The sequence below is a fragment of the Chamaea fasciata genome, unplaced genomic scaffold (assembly GCF_029207755.1).
Source record: "Chamaea fasciata isolate MVZ Bird 193981 ecotype frontalis unplaced genomic scaffold, bChaFas1.0.hap1 SCAF_4, whole genome shotgun sequence".
Lineage (NCBI taxonomy): Eukaryota > Metazoa > Chordata > Aves > Passeriformes > Sylviidae > Chamaea > Chamaea fasciata.
Genome location: NW_027094089.1, coordinates 47,320,100 through 47,337,239, shown reverse-complemented (window position 1 = coordinate 47,337,239; position 17,140 = coordinate 47,320,100). Strand labels below are relative to the sequence as shown.

At 44.3% G+C, this 17,140-nt stretch overlaps 1 protein-coding gene across 1 annotated transcript; it reads left to right on the top strand.

Moving 5' to 3' along the window:
- The first annotated feature begins 2,336 nt into the window (after positions 1-2,336).
- Positions 2,337-2,991, top strand: TUSC1 (tumor suppressor candidate 1). The gene has a single exon (XM_066182395.1). The coding sequence runs from the start codon at positions 2,337-2,339 to the stop codon at positions 2,907-2,909; it is 573 nt and encodes a 190-aa protein (XP_066038492.1). The 3' UTR covers positions 2,910-2,991.
- Positions 2,992-17,140: the final 14,149 nt, after the last annotated feature.

Sequence of the window (17,140 nt, the reverse complement as noted above, 5' to 3'; positions counted from 1 at the left end):
TGCAGGTTTGACAAGGTTCAAAATTAATGCCAGCTGATAGCCCACAAGCACTGTCACTTTCTCGTATCTCTCAACAGAAACCTGACACCATTAAGTAAACACAGGGCTTTAATCAAAAGGAGTAGAACAACATTATTACCGTATTGCTGTTTAACATACTTTGTCCTTCACAGGCATTCAGTGAGGAAAAATCACTGAAAACTGTACAACTAGTCACAACTTCTCTGGTTACTTCTCCATTTTCACTTTCCCCCTTCATACTTTCTAGTGTAATCCTATCTCACAATGAAAGTTTTTCCATGTTGACTTATCATGTTTCCCCAATCCCTACTTTCTGCCATTGTCTTTAACCTACAAACATCAAATTGGAGTTTAAATATTGTCCTAGGAATCTGATACTCAGTAAATACTCTTCTAATATGCCATCTGATTTTTCTAAGCATACAGACTGTCAATCCTTATGCAGGAATATATGCATGTATTTCCCAGCATAAAATAAAGGCACACAAAAAAACTAAAACAGATGAATAAACAAAATTGAGACCCATGATACAACATTCCCTACAAGACTTTAGGAAGTTGGATCAAAAGGGAAGGTGCCATTCTTCTGTAATGACTGTAATTTAATTTACTGGTCATTGAAAGCTCAAGCTCTATGGACCCCTTCCACTATTTCTCTGGAGAGCAAAGCCTTGGCCCACTTCCACACAGATGGAAGAGTTTCAGTGCTATTTTGGATTCAGCCTATAGCTCAAACTGAAGTTTTATGAGTGGATATATCCATAGATTCACAAAGTTGCAACATTAACAAGTGCCTCATAAACAGCTATTTACATGTTTCTTTCAATGCAAAACTGGTTCAGTCACATATCACACAGAACTTCTAGGATGCCCCAGTCACTCTCTCCTTGGAAAATGGCTTACTACAGGAAATACTTGTTACTTTCTGTTAAAAGCAGTCACAGAAAAAGTACAGTGAAACTAAGATTATTTCTGTTCTGCAGTGCTTTGCAGTTTCTTTTCTAGATGTTTTAAATAAACAGCTATCATATAGAGCTGAAAAGGTTCTGAAAATAATTATTACAGTCACTTTCACACATTGTTTGTCCAACTTCAAATTTAGGGTCAATACTCGAGACTCAACTGGTAATTAACTGAACACTGTACCAGAAAAGAAAGCATAGTTCTCATCACATTTCACAACCTGAAAAGTAAAATATACACAGAAGCCCAGAGTGATGTGTAGTGTACCATCATGGTAATCCCAAAGTGACTGCAGATACCAACATGTGTGGTTATGTAATGGGGGCCAGACAAAGAGAATTGAAGGGACTTTCACAGGACTAATTGATTTCATCACATGTTGCAAAATGTCATCAATATGAAGTTCTCACAGCCTATTTCACTTCTATTGAATATTGCTTAAGTTTATACCAAACAACCTTGTTACTTTAAGCCAAATCATCTATGAGCTGTGAGAATTAGTCACATATTACGCATTCTTCTGTCTTACTCCTTAAATTCCAACAACCTGGTAACACTAGGATATAGTGAGCAACATTTTTATGACCAGGTCTTCATTTAACAAGTGCTGGTGAGCCAACGTTACCTTTCCTCTGTGCCACAGGCACAGCTTTAAGTAACAGTAAGAAGGCCTGTGTGAACACTGGAGAACTGTGCAACCACATCTGACACTTAAAGCTCTCCCTGTTGGGCAGGGAACAGCCTGGGCTGTCATATTCCACAGCAGCCCAGGCCTTTCTGTCCAGCTGTGCCCACCCCTGGGGTCCCCAGCACAACAATGACGTTGAGTACCAACAAGTCCATAGGAGTGCCACTAGCTTAATGCCACCTCCCCCAGACACAGAGAGCTGGGGCTGTTCAGCCTGCAGAAGAGAAAGCTCTGGGCAGACCATACAGCACCCTCCAAAAAAGGCATTACAAGAAGGTTGGAAAGGCTTCTCACACGGGCACGCAGTGACAGGGGAAGGGGAAAAGCCCCTACGCTGCAAGAGGGCAGGTTTATCCCAGACCTAAACAAGAAACTCATTACTGTGAGGCACCGACACAAGTTGCTTAGAGAAGCCGTGGCACCCCTGCCAGCGTTCAAGGAGACGCTGCTGGCGGGAGACGGCTCCTACCATGGCCGCGGTCTCAGGGCTCTTCCCCGCCGGGCTCTCCCGGCGCCCCCTGCCGGCCGGCTGTGCTCACCGCAGGGACACGCGGTGGGGCCGCCCCGCCCGGCCCCGCCCCCGCGGGCCCAGACCGCGCCCCAATTTGCACAGACCGGGAGCCCTCGCGGCGGCTGCGGGCGCGCGGCGGCGGGCGCGGCACGGATGAGGCGCATGCGCGCGGTGGGCGGGCGCTGGGGCAGCGGCGCGGTGCGGGGGGCGCGGGCGGTGGTCGGTGCTGCCGCCGGGAGCGGCGAGCGCGGCGGGGCCGCGGAGGCGGCCGAGACGGGCGGCGGGCAGCAGGACTGGCGGGGCGAGTCGCGGGGCTCGCCGCAGCAGCTGGCGGAGCGGTACGCGGACTTGGCGGCCAGCCACAGCGAGGCGCTGCGGCAGCGGGAGGAGCGCGAGTGGCACAACGCGCGGCTGCGCCAGGAAAACGCGCGGCTGCGGCTGGAGAATCGCCGCCTGCGCCGCGAGAACCGCTGCCTCTTCCGACAGACCCTGCTGGGGCCCAGCCCCGAAAAGCCCTCCGCCGACCCGGGCGAGGAGGCGGAGGCCCTGCGCGCCCAGCTGGGGCGGCTGCAGGAGAAGCACCGCCGGGCCTTGCGGCACCTGCGGCGCTGCCGGGCCGCCGGCGGGCCCGAGGCCTCGGGAGCCGAGGACGGGGAGTTGGACGAATTGTTGCTGGAGGAGGACGAGCAGACGCTGGATAAGAAGAGCCTGGTGCCGGCCGTGTAGGCGGCCCCGGTCGGCGCTGCGGGCCCTCCCCCCCGCCACGGGGTAGGGGCGGGTCATCCCCTCTGCTCCCAGCTCTTGACTCCCATGCGGTGCGGGGGTTCTCCTCAGCTCCCTCGGTCAGACCGGCCCTTCTCACGGAAAGGGTGGGGGAGGGGTTCAGGTTTGTTAATCTTTCCCCATGTATACCCAGGAGGCACTGACTGATCGAGGGGACCCAGGTTCATGTGGGAAGCTGAGGCTTGGAACACGAGAGGAATCTCTCAAAGGGGCTGGTGTGGAGAAAAGAACCACGATGAACAGAACATTTGCATCTCGTGTCATCCCCAGCATTGAACTGTGCTTCCTGTGGAGCTGTGGATCACTTTTTTTCTCTTGAGTTAGCAACTGTCATGTAGGCTTCAAGAGCCATGGAGACTGATGAGTTCTTCGTAGTTGGTGTTTGTTAGGAAGAGGAGTGGAGGGGAAGCTTGAAAGCTTTTGTCAGTGCTCCGGCAGAAGTTGGTGATCATTTGAATTATGAATTGCCTTGGACACTTACTGCGGAACACTAATTGTATTTTTAATGATGGCCTTCCTTCACGCTCACACGAATACTGATTTGAATTTCACATTTTCACACAAAACTACAGCTAATAAATAAATTCATGATACACCAGATGATTGTCTAAAGTGTGATTTTTTAACAGGGACTGTTTCTGAAATTGTAGGTGAAGCGCCCTTCAAGTCATTGCCATGCACCTTCTCAAAGCCCAGAGAGTTGGGCTTTTTTGTTACTGTATGTTCTTAATTACCGACTGTTTGGAGGGAAGTTATTGTTCAGACCTAGAAAATTTGTTTCACTCGAAAATTTTCTGGTTGAAAGATACACTTTTAAAGAACTGAGGCAGAGATTGGGTTTGTAATGTTTCCCTATTTTTTATGGCGTTTAAAGGGTGGCTTATGCCTTCACGTTTGAGATTGGTTTCTTAAAGCTGTCAAAGCCAAGGTCTGTTTGAGTTCAAGTTGAAACTAATGTGAAAAGGTGAAATTCTGTCATTTTCTGTAAGTATCTTTGAGCATATTACTACTGAAAAGAGCCATTTCTTCACATAGCGTCAACATAACCCTTTAATCATAAATGCCTGTAGTACTTGTTAAGTATGTGGATCTGCAGCTTCAAGTGCATTCTCAAAATGGAAAATAAAAATTGGCACAGTGCAGTCAATATCTCCTTAATGAAAAAATGTGGGTGGTGATGTCTCGTTGTGGTGTTTGTTTTATAAAATTAAATATTCTCAAAAAGTATGAATACCCAAATAACGAATCTGTCAAAACAGGACAAGATAGGACTCTCTTAAGATACAGTGCTAGAAATGCGTTGCTATGTCGGGCATCCTTTTCAAAAGGTGCAGGTGTTGGCACATACGAAAGAAGACAGATTCTGGACTTTCCTAATAGGATATGCAATTCTTCTTAACTTCTGTGACACTTGCATTAAGTGGACTTACTTTGCAAGAGCACGAAGTTTTCTGGAAGCTTTACGTAAACAATTCTCTACTTATTTATATAAATCTTGACAGATAAATTGCAGAAGAAACCTGCAGATTACAGAGGGGGGGAAGTGTTTCAGTAAAACTCAAATATGAAAAGATTTAGACTGTTTCCTCAAATTGCTACTTCCAGATGGACTCCAGTAAATAAATGGCTTGATTCAGTCAAGCTGCAAAAATTTCATTTAAGCAGTTGCCTGATCTGGTTATTGTGAGTTTGGTTTTGAGAACAAAATCCAAATTTAGGAAAGGGCTTTAGTGAGATGATGCAAAAAGTGATAGTTCACTACAGTGTCCCCCACATTATGGCTTGCAGGCGTTCCTTCATGACACACTTACGTGATTCTTGTCTACATGAAGTTAAAAATACTAAGACTTACAGGAGAAGTGAATATCCTTTGGGCTATAACTGTTTGAGCATCTTGTCTGGATTTGTCTCTGCAACTAGTTCTAGCAGTTAGTAGCTTGATATCACAGGCACGTTCAGCCAAAAACCTTAATGGGTTTCCAAACACAGTTTGGAATTGCCTGACACAGTACAGAATCTATGCAGTGTGAAGTGCTGGGAGAGGTGGTACTACAGTTGATTGAAGAACTTCTACCTTACTCTACTTTTGGTTAAGGTCTGTTTAATTTCTGATGTTCTGCTTTGTGTCCAATAAGCAGTCAGATCTTGAAGATCCAGACCTCACTTCTTACTCCCAAATTTTGTCCTTTATTCTCTTCATCACCTTCTGGACTAGGATACGTATTTTGGGGGGGGGGGTGTGTGTGTTGTGTTTTGTTTGTTTGTTTGTTTGTTTGTTTGTTTTGTGGTTTTTTTGTTTGTTTGTTTTTTTGTGTTTTTTTGTTTTTTGGGGTTTTTTTGTTAGTTTTTGTTTTAGTTGTTTTTTGTTGTTTTTTTGGTTTAGTTGTTGTGGCAGTGTCTCCAGGTTTCAGTGTTTTGCAGTGTTGAGTCTTTCTTCCTCTGGTCTGAATGAATGTGGCTTCACTGGTTTTGGAAGAGAGTGCATTACAGATCAAAGCTGGTACAATATACCAAGAAAACAGAAACCAGAATTATGCCACCTTCTTGTCCTTTTGTTTTAAAATTTCAGTTCTTTGCTTCAAAATAATTGCAGTTGCATACTAATGCTTTTCAAAACTGTGAATTTCAAAATCATAGGTTTTTTTCATGTTTTTGATTCTAGGTTTTAAGTACCTATCTCTTTGCATAGTTGATGCCTTGGAAGGCTGACTTGGAACAGACTGGACAGAGCTAGAGAATAAAGCAGATATTTATTGAAAGGCCTTCAGGGTACACCTTGGGCAGGACAAGAGTCTGGCCTGGGCTACACCCAAAATGGACCCAAAATGGTCACTAAATGGACAACCCGTCACAAGGTCTTACCCTTTTATAAGTTTTGGTATATTTGCATATTGGGGTTTAATTGTCTAATTACAACTTCAGATTATGAAGTCTCATACTTCTTGTTTCTCTCTTCAGTCCACTGTTGTTTATGTTGTTGAGCTGAAAGTTGTCCTTGGTTCTCAGCAGGAAAAGGATTTGTTTTGTCTACCTACTGTGTGAAGAGAGCTTACTAACACTTAATATGAGGCTCAGAACTACACTCCTAGGCAGCACAGAATCTGAAAAACATGAAAGCTGAAACTTAAGGCATCATAGTTACCTGAAAAAAACCAAACTTCTAAATTTTCATTTTCCTAGCAGCAAATTTATGAATGCAGGTGGATTCTTCCTGTTTAAAATGTTTTGCTTATAATTAACTTCTGCATACTGTGCAGAAATTATTATAAACAAGCTAGCATACTTACATAACTACTAGCATGCAATTGGTATAAAATTATAACTACTAGCATACTTGCATGCCAACAATGAAGTGAAAGGCTACAACAAAAGTATTTTCTTTTATTCCATAAGGAAGTGTTAAATCTTAGGTGTAGATTTTTCCTTCCTTCCTAAATCTTTCTGTCCTGTGCATCGTGTTAAGGAATTTTAATGAAATTTGAGTTTTTAAAAAAGTTATATGTATAGAAGCTATATTAAAAGTGCATTTAAATCTGGGGCCATGTGTGAATTTGATGACAGTTACTTTAAAACATGTATGTAAACGGAATGGCTCAGTATTGGTGCTGTATTTTTATATATATTCTATTGCTCTTTTGAGATCTAATTTAAGTTTCATTAAATATTGCACTCTGAAGGAGTCCTTTGTCCACTGTGCTCATCTCATTGAATGTGCTAGGTTCTTGCACTGCTGAAGCTGCCCACAGAGAATAATGAAATAAATTAAATGTCTTTGTATGATAAACTAGCACCATTCAGAATAGTTGAATTCAGCTACTGTCCTACCAAGGTAGTCATCTGTTACTCTTCCCTTTCTGTCTATCTCAGTTCAGTATCCCCTTTTGTGTTTGTTCAGCTTAGTAAAGATATTTGCATGATGTATAGAAAGCCTCTGTTCCAAAGTTGCAAGTGATTTAAAGTAGTGGTTTAAAGCTGTATTTTTGGTGTTCACAGATCCGTAAGATCTTTCCTGTATCTTTTTAAGTAATAGCTGGTATCTGCATTGTGGTGGTGGGAAGTTTAGGTGTAGCTGTCCTTGTTACATTGTAAAATATCCAAATTGCATTTACTCCCACATCACTTCCAAATTAAAACCCTGTATCATTCAGAGAATAATAGCGGCATCTAATTAAAAAACTTCTTTAAAAAAAGTTTGCAGCCAGTATTATTTCATTACTCTCAAGGCCAGTTGTTTGCTTTTTGTGCTGCCAAAGAGTCTTTGTGCAGACAGAATGTAGTTGTAGCAGAAAAGAAGATAAAAGGCATTAAATTTAGAGGACGTAAAGAGGCTGATTTAGATATAGCTGTGTAGGAGAGGGATTATGTTATAAATATGGGAAGACGGCAAATTGGTTGAAAAGATGTGACCATCAAACAACAGCTAATGGAATTATATTCATATATATCGGTATATATTTAATGAATTAAAATATTTAATGCAAATTTGGATAAAGTAAAAGATTTGCACTAAGGAAAAATTCTACTGTGTCCTGCACTGGCATGCCTTTGAAGTGAGGGCAAGCTTTGGAGAGCGTCTCTACAAACAATCTTTAGCCCCAGCTGAGATTATTAGCAGTGGTGCTCATTAAGGTTAATTTATTTCATGTGGAAATTTGTGAGGGCCAGAAGCCTGAGCATCTCCATTGTATAAGTGCTGCAGAATTTTCACTGACCTCAGGCGGTTCCCATAGTTGTTTACAATTTATCACCTAGATTAGTACAACTCTTTAACCATGCTGTGCAGCATTGGTTTGTAATAGAGGAATGAGCTACAATCAGTTGGCAGCATCCAGGTGCTGTGCTTTGACGAACTCACTTCTAAGTGCCTAATCCATCCTAATCCTGATCAGTGTGTAAGTGCTCGGGACATACCCAGAGGTGAGGTGTTTGCAGAGTGACGACTGCCTACAGAAATTATATGGGCTACTGAAATAACTTTGTTTGTTCATTAATTGTAAATACTTAGCTGTGTCCGGCTTTTTTCTTCCTTATTACGTTCACAATAGTTTTCCTGTGCTGTGGTTAGAATCACGTCTCTGTTGGCATTCATTGTTTCTTCATGTTGAAGATAGTCAAACCATTCCACTTAGCTTTAGAAATCCCAGCTGAGATTTTTATGACCTATAATTTTGAATTTTATTATTGCTTTTCCTTCAGAATTGATGGATTTATTTTTATTTTTTTTATCAAAAAACTTGCTTTTTCACTTGAAGGAGTTTTGCTGCACTGCACTTGTGAAGAGGAAATGTTTCAGGGTGGATGCTGTAAAATAATTTAAAATCAGAGCAAAGTACTTGAAAGGTTTTTCTAAAGACTTCGAAAGTCCATGAGATGCAAAAAAGCAGAAGTTCTCAGAGAAATCTTATGGAAGATTTTGGGTGTTTTTTGGTTTATTTTTTTAGTGACGTAAGAACTATCAGCAAGAATTAAATATTGTAAAACTGTGCACGATAAACATGAGTGACTGGATCTACTGTAGGGCTCAGGCACATAAAATCTAAAGTAAGGCACTAAAAAACACCACTGATGCCCAGGACTTTAAATAAAAGTTTTTCATTATCTCAAGCAGACCCGGAAGGCTCTCTTCTTGTCAGAGAAAGATTTTGCCTCTACTTTTTAAGTCTCTGATTATTGTGAAAGAAGCAGCTGCAAAATAAGTGTAAAAGTCAAATTTGACCCTATGACCCTGAGACTTGTATTCCAGCGTGAAAAGGGCACTAGCAATTGGAGGAGTGTGCATGAAAAGCTGCTCATCTGCTGAATATGCATAGGTGTGCTTGGCTAGATTTTAATAGTCTTTGGCTTGGAGGACATGCAGACAGGGGGCGAAGAGGGAGGCTTCAGGTGTCAGTCCTTGTTGCTAGCCTTGTTGCTAGCCTTGTTGTTGCTAGCCTTGTCTTGGTACCAGAGAAGCTTTTGTTTGTATTCTACCTGATAAGAGTTTTATTTCAGCTTTTAGCTGAAGAAGCTTTTGTGCCCTCAGTAGATTTTTGTCCACCTCCTCAATAGCTGCTGCTCAAGGCAAAATGAAGAATCTTGCAAGATCTGTCTCTGGCCGCTTCGGAGACTATAAGAGTAGCTAGAAAAAGACTGAATATATCTGGTTAGAGAACAGATGGGAGCATTGCTGACCATATGGCCAAGAAACTCTTGTTGCATTGAAGATTTCTGTGTAAATAATGCTAAGAAAAATTCTAGACTCCACTATAATGGTGGAGGAAAAAACTGTTGCAGTGTTGAAGCAAAGTTGCATGCAAGCTCTTCCTTTCCTAAGGGAAAACTCATAAGGATTGAAATACTTGCATCTGACAGTCTAGTCCCAAAAAACACATTTTTTTTTGTCTTCACTTAGTCCTTACATGAATCCTTGCATGAGACATAGGGCAGAAAATTTCATCTTAAAAGTCTGCTTCTCCAGTGGTTTTAGGTTGGTTAGCATTTACTAACTTTTTTATATAGGTTTTTTATGCCTTTTATGAGCTAGCTGTAAGTGGCGTTTCCATTCCACCCCGGTAAATTATCAAGGCTTTGTCTCCTGGCCTGAGTATCCTGAGAAAGTGCACACAAGTGTATGGTGGGGTCTCTGACCCAGTAGCATAGGTGCTATTCTTACTGCTCTTCTGCAGTTTTTTCTTTTATTTGTTCTCCCACCCAGAGCTTTACCCCCCCTCTATTACACATCTTGACTTTTCTATTACAGACCTCTAGAGCAGATTCTGATGCACCCTGGAATGCTCTATTTTCAAGTGGATTGGCACAAAGAGTATTGTCAGCTGCATTCAGAACTGCATTAGGAGCTAAATTAATGCCAGTTCTCAGATGCAGGGGACCAGTGGATGGACTCAACTCTCACATGATTTTTATTTCTGTACAATTCTATACGCATTAAATATTACCAGAAGCCAAAAGTTTTCCCTTTCTGTATGCCAGGCAGCACTGTAGTCTCAGAGAAAGTGAGTATATAATTTTTTAACCCATGCTTACTGTCAAATCTGATTGGAAGTCCTTATGTTTCCCCACATGTTAAGATATTCTGAACAGCTCGTTCAGTACCAATTCACAAAGCAGTTCTTAGCCGTCAGACACAATGTAAAATATAGGCAAACTGCTGTTTTATTAAGAAAACACAGCTGAAGAGTCTTACACAACAACTTAAAGCTTAGAGAGCTTATTCAAGATGTGGCTTTGGTCCTTAGCATAAATAATGGCAACTCATAATCTCACTTTCTAAGAACTTGCTTGGCTTTGACAGTGGGGAACTGTGTTCTACTGATACTCTTCTATGCCACAGAAAAATTGAATGCAATGTCTCTGAGACAGAAAGGGAGCATTTTGCTGATCTGCCTAAGTGATTAACTTAATGTGTAACAGGAGCCTCATTTCAGTGGCAATGAGAGTGCTGGGCTCTAGACTTTCCTGCAGAAAACTACTGCACAGTGATTTCTAATGGTTGTACCTGTTAATTGATATATTCATTTCTGTATGTTCTTTTTATCCCCACTTCTTGGTTCCTACCATAATTCCCTTTTAACAATCCTATTTTGAAATATGATTTTCATCCATCATTTTTAATTGTAGGGAGTTTTTAATTTGTTTTGTTCTTTAGAACTTCTAAAAAAGCACGTTCACAACACAGGTAGATTCAGTTGATTCAGGGAATCAACTCTCAACTTTAAAAGATTTCCACATACTCTGTGGGTATACGGAAAAAATAGAGGAGTTTTTTAGGATAGGAGAGATGTTACCCCAAGAGTGTTGACTGACAAAGCCTACACACTCGTTTTCTTAACATTTTTCATAAACAGAGTCCTTAGTATCAGTGCTGATGCCTCAGGAAGAAAAGGAGAAAAATGTTTTTATGAGCTTCTGGTATGGAATGTGAAAATGTGTAATTCTGTCTGTAAAGGAACAACTAGCCAAAATAGCCTCATTGTGCACTCTTTGCAATAAAATGAAATACAACAGAAACCAGGAAATCTGCCAGTATTTCCGCCGAAAACTGTGGAGGCTCCTGAGTGCAGCGCTGAGGGAACAGCACTTCCAGCACTCCCCTGGAGGGCGTCCAGCCCTTAATACAGTTAGCCAAGGAGAGCATTTAAATTACTTCCTGATATGTTAATGACCTTAATTGGGATTGGTTATTGTGTTACCCCTCAGTCCTGCACCCCTATTGGTTGCTTTTGGATTCCTCCCCTGATTGGTTAACTTTTCAATCCACACCCCTATTGGTTACTTGGTTAAACCCCACCCCCTTGGTCGGGTATAAAACCCCGGCTCTGAGGTGTTGCGGGGTCTTCGGAGAGTCACCGGTTCCAGAATAAAGGAGGCTTCCGGAGACGATCCTTGGCTCCTGTGAGTTCTCCTGCGCTGCCTGGGAAGAGCCCTTCTCGGGAGAAGCTGCTAAGGCAGCAGAGGGGCCTGAAGAGAGCTGACAGGCCTGATTGCTGTGGCAACCTAACAGCTGAACTGATCACTCTGCGGGAGTGCCTGTGCTGCCGGGATTGAGGCCGTCCCTCACAGGGTGACTCACCTGGGAAGGTCGCAGCACCCAGAAGACCCCCGCCAGGGTCCTGGGCGGTCGACGGAAACTGGTGCCCAACGTGGGGCACCCCCCCTCAGGTTTCCCTAGTGAGTCGTCCCCACTCGTGGAGGAGAAGAAACGGCCTTGGGCGGCCCAGTTCCTGAAAGGGACCCTCCTGCGTTTTAGTAGGAAGCACCAGAGAGGCCTCAATTGGGACGTGCCATAACCACTGGAGCGCGGCCGATCGAGCCAGGCGGCCACCCCCCATTGATTTTTTGTTGGCCTGCATTATTGAGCAAAGAAAAGTTGTAAGTTTATTGGGCCTTTTTGCTTTATTTTCATTTTACTGTTGGGGTGGGAGTGAAGATAAGATGGGGAACAAATTGAGCCATCCATTGCTCACCCCATCTGAGCAGGAGTTTTATTTCCAAGTTAAAAGTACCCTTGTTGGGGCGGATTTTATGTTTCAAAGGGAGATTTTAAAGGATTTTGTTCGCTGGATTTTTAAGCATTTTTCAGGTGTTAAGTTAACTTCAATTCAATCAGGTGAATTTTCGGACGCAGTGGGGAGCAAGTTAACAGTTGTACAGTTGGCAGGGGATCTTTTGGTTGCAAAATTTTTTCCGTTATTTCAGTTGACAATTAGGGCATTAGAGGGAATCAGTTCTGGGAATAAATCGGAGGGTGTTCGGGAACCCTAGTTTAAATGCCCTACCCCTCTTCCCTCACCACGTTTTCCTAAACCCTCTCTCCCCTCTGAGGGTGGGTCGGCGAGCGCTTCCTGCAATGTCGCATTGGGCAGCCACCATCTCTCAGGCACTCCCCAACCCCCTCTCTACCCTGCCCAGGACAGTGCTGGCCACACTGCCTTGGACCTTCCCTGCGACCTCCTCCCCATGCCCACTTACCCAGTTATACCCCCTGCCAAAGTTGATGTTCAAAGTGGCGTCAGCAGCGTGGCCAGCCCCGCCATTTTATGCCTTCCCTGCCCAAGTTTTCCCAACCTGAACCCACAAAGTGACCACAACTCAATTACATCACCCCTCGTCGTGCAAACGCTGTGCTCCTTTTCCCTCCCCTGTGTGTCGTTGGGTGTAACCACCGCAGGCCCCTGCCCTGGTATTGCGAATACGCCCACCATGCACTGCATCATGGGTCCCACCCCCAAGTACACCCCCTGCACAGACCCTGCCCCCTGCCACGCCTCCTAGGCAGGTTCTACCTCCCAGTCTCTGCCCCCTGACACGCCCATCTCACAGATCACGCCCACTGAAAAAGAACATGCCTCCAATCCCCCTCCCTGGCAAACCGGAAGTGAGGGCAGTAGTGCCCGGAAGGAGGCCATCTTGGTTTCTGCCACTACCCAATGCAAAGTGTCGCCGAAGCACGCAGTGAAAAGACAAAACCACATTCGTTTTAAACCCTCTCTACCCTCTTCAGAGGATGAGAGCAGTGAGTCCTCAGTGTCGGATATTGAGTATGAGGACCACTGGGCTAAAACAAGAGAGGAAGCAATAAGAGACAAGGGCTGGGACATGGCTAATAAAATCACAGCTTTTCCTATTATGGTTAGGCAAGGCAGACAACAAGCCCGTAAGATTACCTGGCATGTGATGCCTTTCAATGAATTGAAAGAATTGAACAAAGATGCAAAAGAACATGGCCGAGGCTCACATTATTTCAGGCACCTGTTAGAAGCTACTTTTGCTGCACATACGCTGTTACCGCATGACGTCCGTAAGATCATTGGATGTCTGCTCACCCCAGCAGAATACTTGTATTGGGAGAGAAATTGGAAAACGCAATTGGCAACCTCGGTAACCATGTAAAAACGACCCAAATAAACCAGATTTGATATTAGAACAGATTGCTGGGGAAGGAAACTACTTAAAACCTGCTGATCAGTTTGATATCTCTGAATCAGGTTTCTGTGAAATCTCAAATGCAGCAAAAGCGGCTCTCCTCCTGGTGCCTGATGAGACTGTTCCTGTGCAAAGTTTCACAGCTATCAAGTAAGGGGTGGAGGAATCATTCACGAAATTTTTAGACAGATTAAAAGCAGCTATGGAAAAGCAGCTTGAAAGCGCCAATGCTCGAAAAGAAATGTTAGTAAAAATGGCTCTGCTGAATGCAGACTCAAGTACAAAACCAATACTCAGAGCCATGCCCTTGATCCTGAACCAACTCTCGATCAAATGATCGAGGCATGTGTGAAACATAATTTCACCAAAAACGCTGTTGCCCAGGCAGTTGCGCAAGGCATTGCTCAGGGCATGTCAGGAGCCTTTGCTGTGATAACTGCCAAAGACAATCAGAGGTGTTTCAACTGTGGAAAATTTGGGCATTTCATTGCTGAATGCCCAGAAAAAGAAGCCGTCAAAGATCATCGCCGTGACCATCAATGGCTTAGGAGCAACCCCAGCAGGTGGCGGAGGCTGGGAAACTCCCGGCAGAGCACGGATCGGTGCCGCGCAGTGACATCAAATGCCCAGCCGGCTCCATTGGGTTGTCACCCTCGCCCCTTGGAGGAGAAAGACGAGAACCACTTCCCACATGGGAAAAAGACACCAGCATCCGCGGTTCCTGCCCAGATGAACAAGACTCATTTTACACCAAGATACAGGTGGGAACCCGGCGCGAGTTGGTGAGCGATCTATCCGTCCAGTTTGAGGATGATTCCATCTATAAGATTGCCACAGGTAAAAGAGCACCTCTACGAGGACCATTTGACATTTTAATTATAGGGGATCCAATACAAAAACCTGTGGAGCTGGCAGTGATACCAGAGGTGCAGACTTTGGAGCCAGGGGAAGAAATTTTCATTTCTGTAATGTGTCTGGACTACCCCTACTTCCTGCCTGCAGGAGTTCTTTTCACCCAGGCATTTCTACTACCCAGAGACTTACCAGACATAGTACCCAAAAACACAACTGTTTTACGGGTTCAGTTAATGGGGATGAGAAAACCCATTATCAAATGTACACTTTTTTCCAAAGGAGAGAAATGGTTAGGGATGATGGACACTGGAGCTGACGTCACCCTGATCGCCAAATCGGAGTGCCCGTCCGAGTGGGAGCTGGAACCAGTTTCGGGGTTTATCTCAGGAATTGGAGGGGTGGCAACATCATGGAGGGCAAAGCGAAATGTCATCATCAGTGGCCCAGAAGGCAAAGTAGCAACAGTAAGACCTTTTGTCGTTAGGGCACCGATCACATTGTAGGGACGAGACGTTTTGTCCCAGTGGGGAGCCACCCTCATCATTAATTCCAGGGATTTTTAGTGGGGGCCACTGAAGAGCGTGCTTTAGATACTCCTCAACTCAACTGGAAACAAGATCATCCAGTCTGGGTCAATCAGTGGCCCCTGCCAGAAGAGAAACTGCGTGCACTGGAAATACTAGTGGAGGAACAGTTGGCCAAAGGGCACATTGTTCCCTCCCACAGCCCCTGGAATACCCCTGTTTTTGTCATCAAAAAACTCAGTAAAGACAAATGGAGACTGTTACAAGACCTCCACAAGGTCAATGATGCAATCGAGGACTTTGGGCCTTTACAACTGGGAATGCCCTCCCCCATGATGTTGCCAAGGAATTGGCTCTTGGCGGTCATTGACATTAAATAAATAATTTTTATTTAATATTAATAAATAAATATTTATTTATTAATAAATCCCAATATATTTTAATATATTGGCATATATTAAAATATCCCAATAAAGGGATATTTTTTAATATCCCTCTCCATCCTGCAGATGCCCTCCGATTCGCATTCTCCATGCCATCCCTACACCGTCAAGCTCCACTGAGGCGCCACCATTTGCTGGTCCTCCCCCAAGGAATGAAATATAGTCCCTCGATATGCCAATGATACGTCGCCAAGATATTATCACCAGTGAGAGCAGAATTCCAGACTCTGTTATTTTACATTACATGGACAATGTTCTAATATGTGCAAAAGACCAGAAAGATTTGGACTGTGTTCTTAAGGCCACCACGGACGCCACAGAAGGAGCAGGCTTTGAGATACAGCCTGAGAAGATTCAGCTCACCAGCCCCTGGAACTACCGTAGCCTGCGAGTGTATGAGCAGAGAGTAACGCCTCAGCAAGTGGTCATCAATACCAACCCCAGGACGCTCAATGAGGTGCAGCAGCTTTGTGGTTCAATCAACTGGGTGAGGCCGCTCCTGGGAATTTCCTCAGAGGACTTGGACCCATTGTTCAACTTGCTGCGAGGAGACAGCGCTCTCAATTCACCCAGGAACCTGACACCAGAGGCAAAAGCTGCGATCACCCAGGTGCAAGAGGCCCTGTCAGCTCATCAGGCGCACAGGTGCGAGCCACACTTACCATTCTTTCTGACCGTTCTAGGTAGTGCTCCACACTTCTATGGACTGCTGTTCCAGTGGGATGCAGAAATGAAAGACCCTTTGTTAATCTTGGAGTGGGTCTTCCTCCATGCCCAGCCTGAAAAGACTGTGACAACTCCCTTGTGTCCCCAGTGACAACTGTGACAAGCCATAGCTGCTGTCATCCGCAAAGGTAGGACACGCCTCTGCTCTCTTGCAGGGTGTGATTTCACATGCATATATCTACCATTGGCGACAACTGAGGAGCTGGAGTTCCTGCTCCAGAGGAACGATAACCTCCAGTTCTCCCTCGACAGCTACTCAGGCAGAATTTCTATCCATTATCCTGGCCATAAATTGTTTAAGACAAATTTTAATTTGATTCCAAAATTTGTCAAAAGCAAAATTCCCCTAAAGGCTGTGACTGTTTTTACAGACAGCTCAGGATCCTCTCAGAAGTCGGTGATGACTTGGAGGGATCCTAGGACTCTGAAGTGGGAGTCTGATGTCCAAGTGGTGGAAGGATCCCCACAAATTGCAGAACTGGCAGCCGTCGTCAGGGCCTTCGAGAAATTTAAAGACCAACCTTTTAATCTGGTCACGGATTTGGCCTATGTTGCTGGAGTAGCTATGCGGGCGGAACACGCTTTTTTGAAAGAGGTATCAAACAAAAATTTGTATTTTTTGCTTTCTAAGCTGGTCTTTCTTATCTCCCACAGAAAGCAACCGTACCATGTAATGCATGTCAGATCACACACTGACCTTCCAGGTGCCATCATGGAGGGGAATAGGAAAGCAGATGCCTTGGCAATGGTGGCACAGGTTCCAAATTTACCTGACACATTCCAACAAGCCAAACTATCCCACCAGTTTTACCATCAGAATGTGCACACTTTGGTGAGGATGTTTCATTTCTCACGAGACCAAGCCAAAGCAGTGGTGGTATGGTGTCCGCAATGCCAGTCCTACCAGCTACCATTCCGAGAAAGAGGGGTCAACCCTTGTGGGCTGAACAGCAATGAGCTATGGCAAACTGATGTCACCCACTTTCCATCTTTTGGGAGACAGAAATATGTTCATGTTTCAGTTGACACTTTTTCGGGAGCAGTCTTTGTGTCAGCCCACGCTGGCAAGAATGCAGCCTTTGTAAAAAAACATTTTCTGCTGGCTTTTGCAACTCTGGGTGCCGCAAAAGATAAAGACCGATAATGGACCTGCATATGTGTCAAAACAACTAAAGACATTTTTTCAGGAGTGGGGAATCCAGCA

Coding starts and splice junctions, on each gene's coding strand:
- TUSC1 (XM_066182395.1), top strand. CDS start 2,337: ATGAGGCGCATGCGCGCGGTGGGCGGGCGCTGGGGCAGCGGCGCGGTG.